The sequence below is a fragment of the Sesamum indicum genome, linkage group LG9 (assembly GCF_000512975.1).
Source record: "Sesamum indicum cultivar Zhongzhi No. 13 linkage group LG9, S_indicum_v1.0, whole genome shotgun sequence".
Lineage (NCBI taxonomy): Eukaryota > Viridiplantae > Streptophyta > Magnoliopsida > Lamiales > Pedaliaceae > Sesamum > Sesamum indicum.
The window spans coordinates 6,639,436-6,647,692 of NC_026153.1; the positions used below are offsets into that span (position 1 = coordinate 6,639,436).

General features: G+C 39.4%; 2 protein-coding genes across 3 annotated transcripts; one reads left to right on the forward strand and one right to left on the reverse strand.

Annotated features, from left to right (window-relative positions):
* On the forward strand, positions 789–5,647 carry LOC105170906. Of its 2 annotated transcripts, none has more exons than XM_011091837.2 (10): positions 789–1,798; positions 2,016–2,140; positions 2,230–2,292; positions 2,424–2,513; positions 2,599–2,764; positions 2,951–3,140; positions 3,242–4,044; positions 4,124–4,690; positions 4,760–4,825; positions 4,975–5,647. In XM_011091837.2, exons 1-10 carry the CDS (start codon positions 1,214–1,216, stop codon positions 5,080–5,082), a joined length of 2,763 nt encoding a protein of 920 aa, XP_011090139.1. In that variant the 5' UTR covers positions 789–1,213; the 3' UTR covers positions 5,083–5,647. The 2 variants fall into 2 exon arrangements, with proteins under 2 accessions (XP_011090139.1, XP_011090138.1); XM_011091836.2 differs by having other exon boundaries at positions 801–1,798; positions 2,010–2,140.
* Positions 5,482–8,239, reverse strand: LOC105170907 (RNA-binding protein 8A). Its single transcript, XM_011091839.2, has 4 exons — positions 7,908–8,239; positions 7,219–7,355; positions 6,386–6,531; positions 5,482–5,724 (listed from the first exon to the last, which is right to left on the reverse strand). Exons 1-4 carry the CDS (start codon positions 8,176–8,178, stop codon positions 5,679–5,681), a joined length of 600 nt encoding a protein of 199 aa, XP_011090141.1. The 5' UTR covers positions 8,179–8,239; the 3' UTR covers positions 5,482–5,678.

Consider the following 8,257-nt stretch of genomic DNA (forward strand, 5'->3'; position numbering starts at 1 on the left):
TTATAATTTTTTATTTAAATAAATAATAACGTCATAAAAGCATCCCTTATAGGTTGCAGAGGAAAGTTGTACGTTCTAAGGCCTACTTTTTTTAACAAAATGATTTTTTAAAATAAAATCATAAAATTCATATACAAATAAAACAAATAACATCTCACACACTGAAACGTGGATATATTATAGGTCCAAAATACAGTGAAATAAGTACAATTATTAAAACATGAAAGATACACCTCTACTATCTTATGTTGTAATATCAAATCACAACCCCAAAATAAAGGTGAAAATCTTGGGCTGAATGAGATGCAATTTTCAGGACCGTGTGATGAAGAGGGATACCACCCCACCTCCTATTATCCAACGGTCATTCAAGAAAACCCAATTCAATATTAAAGAAATATGTACATGTTGAGATGAGTACATGCACTATGTTATGAGTCTTGATTGATGTGATTTGAGATGAAATCTTACGCTGGGGTTATGTCAGTCCTATCAACCATAGAGAAAAATGGTGGTATCTTACCTCAGCTGATAATTACCATTCCTTAAAGTAATCCAAACCTAATAATGGAATCACATATGTGCGCTTTTTATTGTGTTCTTCTCACATTTTTAAGGAATACTGTCGTCTCAAGTGGGGTCAAGAGAAAGTGAATCTAATTCTTGATATCTGATGGTTCTGGTTCCAGTTTCTGTCAAACAAACTTTACCTAAAAGTAGAGGAACATTTCTTCCCAGCTTAGCTTGCTCTTCACTTCCTTTTAGGCTAAGGCACAAGATTAATAGTGGCCAGAAAGAGAGAGTCATCTGTATTATTAGGTGAGAGAAAGCACTTGAACATCATTGGAAGTGTGAAACATTTGCAAAGTACAGTTAAAATTTGTGAAGAGTTATTTCCATGAGAGAGTTGACAAAAAGGCAGTGGTTGATTTTGATTAGTAGTTTTAGTCTAGGAACCTGTACCAGCTATTAAAACTGTCCTACCCATGATCATGGACCACCTCTCTCTCTCTCTCTCACACACACACACACACATCTGTTTCTCTCTCTATACTATCTGTCTGATTTTCTTTCTTCTTGAGAGGGTCAGTAAAAAGATTTTTGCCCAATTCAAATTATGTACTTGGGGTGTCCTTTCTATTGTTGCGTAGTGTAGTAATGTCTGCTCTGGCCCATATGGGACACACAGAATTCCACAAAACATAACTTGTCCATGATTCTGTCTGAATATCAAATGTCTATCATCTCTGCAATATTCTTACTCTGTGTGGTGTTATCTCTGAGCTATAATATTGTTTCTGATTGTGATTCTTGTTATGTGCATCAGTATGTAAGAAAACATGATCAAAAGTTTGAGCAGAAAAACAAAAGATTCTGGGACTTTAATGAGCAATCCAACTCATGGGTTGAGGTGGGATTGCCTTATGACCTGATTTCTTGCACCAATGGTGACTGTAGGGTAGTGAGTTCAATTCAAGGATCAAGCAAGAAGCGCGGGGATCAACATAAAGAAGGAGTGATAAGGGAGAGTTCAGACAAGAAGGATGATGATTCAGGGGGACAGGAGAGGAGTTCTTATGAATTCCTGCCTGTGAGAAAGAGGATTTCTTTGACAAGAATGTCTGAAACATCGATATGGGTTACGGGAGAAAGCGGGTCTATATATGAGAGATTCTGGAATGGGCTGCAGTGGGTGATTGCCCCCCATGATTTACCAGTTTCTGCAGGATATGCGGTGTCTGTGTTTATTGTCAATCAGACAATTCTTGCTCTATCTGAGGCTGGGATGTTGTATCAGGTAAGGTTGTCCAAAAGGGTAATTATTTTCATGAAAAGATTTCAATTTTTCCCAATGAAATTATAATCTAATACCACAAAATTTAGGATATGATAATCTAGTTCAGCTATGAATTGCTTGTCTTGTTCATCTTTAGAGAACCTATATACTGTTGAAAAGGAATGGAGTAACTGAATGAATGATGGACTGATTGTATGCTAAATCAATTTAGATGCAGCTGACTGAAGATGCACAGCCAATATGGATTGAATTTATGCCAGAATTTGATAAGGCCACGAGTAAAGAAACAGTTCAGAGTTCTGAAATTCGGCTTTCTGCCGGAGTTATTTCAAATGACAGGGAGTGAGTGATGTAAAATCCATTTGCTTGTGTTTTTGAGGATGAATTTCATTTGCCTGAATAATGGAACCTGACTGCTGTAATGAACTCAGGAGAATGTATTTTTGCACCAAGAATGGCCTGTTGTTGGAACTTGTTGGTTATGATCCTCCAAGGTGAGGTTCTGCTGCTATAAATAAGACCACCCATAGTTCAATCCGGAAGTTTCTATAACAAGATATGGTTTCCATGTACAGAAAGAACTCTGAGGGCCGTCTAATGTTCGTCTTCTTACTTATATGATTAGGTGGGTGAATCATGGACGACCACCGGGAGCAAATGTTGCAGCCATAACTGATGCTGCTACAGTTAGACCAGGACTTCTCTTTACCATCAGGTGAGCAACATAACGATTGATTGAGATGTAAATGGTAGCAAAAATGCCCTCTTTTCGTCGATTTGGAGTTCACTTTGTGTCACAGTGATGCAGGAGATCTTTATGAGTATGATCAGACATCAAAGCCACCTTGGAAGAAGCATATAAACAGAGGGGGTTCGAGGAAAGATACCTCCTTGGCTGTGTTCAGGGCGTGCAGCTTACATCAACTAGTCGGAGCTCATTCGTTTTCTCTCTTCCTGTTGACTAAGGTAAAAATCTTGACAAGTACTCATTCATAGTCCTGACGAATCTGTCTTCATGCAGCTAAATATAGCACTGTTTCTTCCTACCAAGTGTTGCTTTCCCAATTTTTATCTATTTAGGAAAAGGACTTCATCCTACTCTTTCAGCTTCTATAGTCGCATATTTTTTTGAGTTATCCAGTGAAATTTCAGGACGGAGAGTTGATTGAGAGGCGGCTCCACCAAAGAAAGTGGAAATGGTTCGTTCATGGAAATCCCAAAGGGCATCCATTGACCTCCATCACATGCAGCTCTCAAGAAGAACCTCATGAGAATTCAAACTCATTGTTTCTTACATCAGCAGCCGGCTTCGTTTTTGAGTATCATATTCAGAAACATCCAGGTAGAAAATCTTCAATAGTAGAGTCTCTAAAGCAAGAAATGGTTGCTTGTGATTGACATGAAACTCTGGTTAAGCTTCCTAAAATCTTGTCTTTTTTCAAGATCAAGATGCTGAAGAAAACTGGCTGAATCACAACCATCCTCCACATGCAAAAGCTGCAAGAGGAATCGCAGGGCTGCAACTGCAAGTCGGGAGAACGATCTTTCCAATGGATGATGGTCGCTTAGCAGAACTGCACCTTTCAGGTCTTGGCGGGGAAAGTTTAGGTCCCAATACTCCAGTTAGCACAAGGAGAAAATCTTTGCTCAAATATGTTTGGTCATTGTTAGATGCCCCTGAAACTGAAGGATGGAATGCTGAGTACTGCACTGAAGAACGTGGACCCTCAAATTGCATCTCAGGCACTAAAGACGAAACCGGTGAAGTTTCAGTTTCTAGATGGAGAAAGGACAGTAGAACACAACAGAATTACCTGTCACCTGGTGCTCAAGACGGCAGCTTGTCCAGTTCAGGAGATGATCAAGATATCACAGATCAGTGGAATGACAGATTCTTCCGCTTTCGACTAATGCAGAGAGGAAAATCATTTTTCCTCATAACAGATAATGGATTGATATTTGAATACTTGAACACTGAAAATGCATGGTTCTGGCTGAGACATGAACATTCGACAGGAATTAAAGGTGCTCTTGGTAACTATAATGGGAGCTTGTTTGTAGTTGACGAGCATGGGAGCTTGCTTATCAGAGAAAGAAGCAGCAGTGATCTAGCATGGATCAATTGTACTGACATGAGGAAAGGTAAGCAGGTGATTGGTGGTCCACCGTTTGACGGCATACCAAGAACTAAGCCAGATGATGCAATTTTCTTTGTTAGCAGAAGTGGGAGGCTGTTACAGTTCACGGTAAATGAAAACCCAGACACATCTTTCCAAGAATCTTGCTAAAACAACTGGCTGAAAGAAACTTTGAACTCTCTTGCAGGTAGGATCAAGAAAGTTCAAATGGAAAGACTGCAGAAGTCCTGCAGGCATGAAAATCGCCAGTATAGTGGATCAGGAGGGGTTCAGGGAAAACATTGTGTTTGTTGTTGGTAGAAATGGGCGGCTGTACCAGTACAACAGAGTCACAGAACTGTGGCACGAGCACTACCAATCCCATCACTTAGTTTTATCAAGATCACCTGGAACTGCTGTGAGATCATCGATACTATCACTCAAAGGATCTCTTTTTATGATCTCGGAGGATGGAGGACTAGTGGAGTACCGATGGAGCTCAACAGACGGATGGGACTGGATAGAACATGGACCACCACATACTAACGTGACTCTGATTGGAGCACCTGGACCCTGCTTTGGGGGAAATGAACTGTTCTTGACAGGTTCCGACGGGAATGTTTATCTGAGATACTTGGATCAAGGGGAGTGGAAATGGAGGGACTGTGGGTACCCTTATGAGGATTATAGAGCTGGTGGTGATGGAAGACAAGATGGAGCAAAGGCTGGAAATGATGAAATTTGTGTTGACATGGACAAGAACTGTGACCACAAGGTTAGTGTGTGCCTGAACACAACCATATATGCATGTGTATAAATTCTGATCATGAACAGCTGTGGGCAGGTTTCATCTACACGACCGATCCCATTTTTTGAAGATTCAATCATATTTGAGTTGGAAGATGGCCGAGTAAGTTGTTAAACATGCAATTTTCCGGTTTGAAGTCAATGAAAGAAACTACTTCCACACAATTAAATGATTAGCTATGAGGCCACATTTCAAATTAATGGAATATTCCAGTAATAAGTTTACCATGCTGATAACATAATTCGTGGCAGTTGGCAGAAATGAAGCGAATGGAGGACGGGAGTTGGATATGGTTGCATACAATTGGTACCCCAACAAGCTTATGCATGGCAGATTTCTGGACATCATGGGCATCATAATGTAAAATGCGTGTAGAAAGAAAGATTAGAACTTACCATACCATGAGACAGATTAGCCAGTAGCATAGGCACTTTAGATAAAAGGAACAGAAACTAAAAATGTAGGTTATATCCTTTTAGACATTTGGAATTATGGGAGATGTACAGGTTGTAAGAATATAGAACAAGGACATAGCATCTTTTTTCTCAATTTTGAAGTTCATGCATGAATAAACATCAATTTATAAATTTTTAAAAATAATATATAACAAATTTGACCCAAACGAGTGCACAAGTTGGAGTACAAGAGTATTTGGGCTGCTTGCATATTGGTGGGAAGGAAAGATGAATAGTGTACAGTCTGCAACCCAACCAACAACACAAATATTCAGTGATCTTCAAAGAGTTCAACTAGAGTACTAAACTATAGAGCTAAACAGCAGCACACAATTGAAGGAGCCTGGCAAATATCCATACAAGGGGTAAAGAAGTGAATGACAAGAAAATACAAAATCCTCACCAGAAACAACAAACATACATATTGTTAACAATTAGCAAAGATTCACATTAGTATCTTCACCCTAAATCAACCCGCAAAAACTCATACCCCACCACCATCAAAATCTCCTCCTTGGACTCCTAGAACGATGACCACGAGGTGATCTGCAGAAAAGTTGAGAAATAGACAGAATGAGAAACACAAGATACGAAAGAATGGGACAATATCCCGACAACAATAGGATATACATAGAGCTCGTAGTCTGTCATACAAAGATGTTCATCTAAATATAATATACCAGGCTTCCATGATTTCACAAAGCTACAAGAGAATACACACACATAACCACCTTTTATAGTATACGAAAATCGCATACAAAAATGCAGTTTTCTTAGGGCCATCTAATAATGAAGTAACCATGCAAAAAGACTCATCAAGATTCACTGTTTAGCTGTTCTGTGACATTTATTTGCCATGTTTTATCATCTACCAATAGGCCATAAGATCCTATTGAACTTCCATAGTTACTCAGGAAGGCCCCTACTTTATGTTTCATTCTTTTTAACTACATTTTAAGATTTTTTTTTCCAGTGTTAATTCTCAGGACCTCAGCCAAAGCATCACACTTTACCACAGAGTTCTGCACTCTGCCTTCCAGAGAAAAACATGTGTGCCAACATTGATATTCAATATCAACTCTATTTCCTAATCCTCTATTCTTTTATGAGCAACAGAAATAAGGACCTTGGATTTGGGTTTAAACAATCACAATGACAGCATTGTTACTACTGTCACCAAAAAAGATGAGATTTTGGGAATGCATACCTCCTCCTCATGTTCCTTCTCCTGAATGGGCCTTTGCTGAATGCCCAATCAACATTTAGAGTCTGGGTGAGCAGCTCAGTTCCATCCATCTCACTTATAGCTCTTTGTGCCTCATCAAACTTCTCAAATTCAATCAGAGCATAGCCCTAAAGAAACAGCATAACAAATTTAGCAAGGTAGCAGATGAGTAACAGCACGCAAACCATAGGAATTTTGGTGCAGAGGAAAAAAAATCATTTTCAAGAAATAGGAGTAACAAGGTTAAGGTCTTTGTTACCAAAATTTTGTTCGATGAAGAAGCTGCACTGGTTAGGGCTCCCCCCAAAGTAAATAAACAAGTTCTATTCCTGCCCAACAGTCCTAACCTACTTGTGGTACTATCGAAATGTTTTTCAGGTCCATAGATTCAGTACACAGAATCTCAGAATGAAGGGTTGATATGGAAAATCCATGTAGCAGTATCATGTAAAATAGATCACAGAAAGCAAAACAATAAATTCACATGACAATATAGCCATTGCTATTTATCATTAGTGCATCATCCATATAAATGAATAAATCTACAGAATGCTTGTCACATAAAGTAAATAACCCCGCTGTTCTTTATCCACATGGAGATAGCATAAAAACTGTTAAAACACAATATCTAAAATCTTCAATAGTTCCCACTTCCTTGGCTAATCAATATGTAGAAGCATATAAACTTTAATGTTTGACCTGTGACTCAATAAAGGAAAAATCTAGATGCAAATTCTTTATTTAATCTAGTTAGCGGGCTATAACAGGGCACTACAGAATAAACTGTAACATTGTCAAATAACTATTTTCTGTACCTTGACAAATCCTGTTCGACGATCAAGATTCAAGTGCAAGTTCTTTATTTCTCCAAATTCACCAAATGCATTTTGTAGATCGTCCTCTTGCGCCTCTTCGTGAACTCCAGTAACTAGAATAATCCATCCTTCAATAGCTACACGAGTGCAACAGCAATTAGTATTCCAACCTTATCCTAATATCAAGGCACCATTTCTCTGAATAGGAAAGCAACAATCGCACCATCTAGTCCAAAGTGCCTTCACAACTTGGGTAAATAACAGTGTGATACACTAAAATAAATTTCAAACCCAATAGATAAAGCAGCAAATCTATTACACCAAAATTTTCAATAAAAGCTGCTATTAGTCACCACCAAGTCATTCAAATTTTCATTACTCTATCACCATACAATTTCTACATAACCTTTCTACATACACTAAGAAACATTAATCTCCGATTTATGTAAAAAGAAAAGGTGAAAATATATTTTTGTAAACGAGCTGTATCCAAAATTTTGCCATCTTTCTTTTCTCATGCTACAAACAAAAATCAATCAAAATCTTTCTCCGCAAAACTTAGGCGCAACATAAGTGCATGAAAAATGAACGGCTCGATACAAGACCTTAATCACAAACGAAATTGAAAATACATAAGAAAGAGCAAAAATAAAAAAAGACAACAAAAGGGTTAGGGTTCAGATACTCACATCGCTCCGGGCCAGGGCCACCCTCGGAGTCGAGAGAGTCAAAGCGAGCAGACATGCGAGCATGACGGTCAGCTTCCGCCGCCGCCTCGTCTCGGAACCCACGGCCCTTAGTCTTCTTCGGGGCCGATGAGCCACCTCCGGTGATGGCGGACTTCAACCTAGGAATACTGGCGGCGGCACCTCGATTGGGGGAACCGTCGCCGACGTCCTCGTCCATGAGATCGTCATCCTCAGGCTCGAAATCGACCGCTTCCGCTTCCGCGCTCGCCATTGACTCGTGTCTCCGGGATATTTCTCCGGCTTCGGATTAGATGTGGGGGGGGGGGGGGGAAAAGGGGGTAGAAAAGGAG

Coding starts and splice junctions, on each gene's coding strand:
- LOC105170907 (XM_011091839.2), bottom strand. CDS start 8,178: ATGGCGAGCGCGGAAGCGGAAGCGGTCGATTTCGAGCCTGAGGATGAC. Junction 7,356..7,907: donor TGGCCCTGGCCCGGAGCGAT/GTGAGTATCTGA, acceptor GCACTCGTGTAG/CTATTGAAGGATGGATTATT. Junction 5,725..6,385: donor AGAAGGAACATGAGGAGGAG/GTATGCATTCCC, acceptor ACTTTTCTGCAG/ATCACCTCGTGGTCATCGTT.
- LOC105170906 (XM_011091836.2), top strand. CDS start 1,214: ATGATTCTGTCTGAATATCAAATGTCTATCATCTCTGCAATATTCTTA. Junction 3,141..3,241: donor TCATATTCAGAAACATCCAG/GTAGAAAATCTT, acceptor TCTTTTTTCAAG/ATCAAGATGCTGAAGAAAAC. Junction 4,826..4,974: donor TTGAGTTGGAAGATGGCCGA/GTAAGTTGTTAA, acceptor AATTCGTGGCAG/TTGGCAGAAATGAAGCGAAT.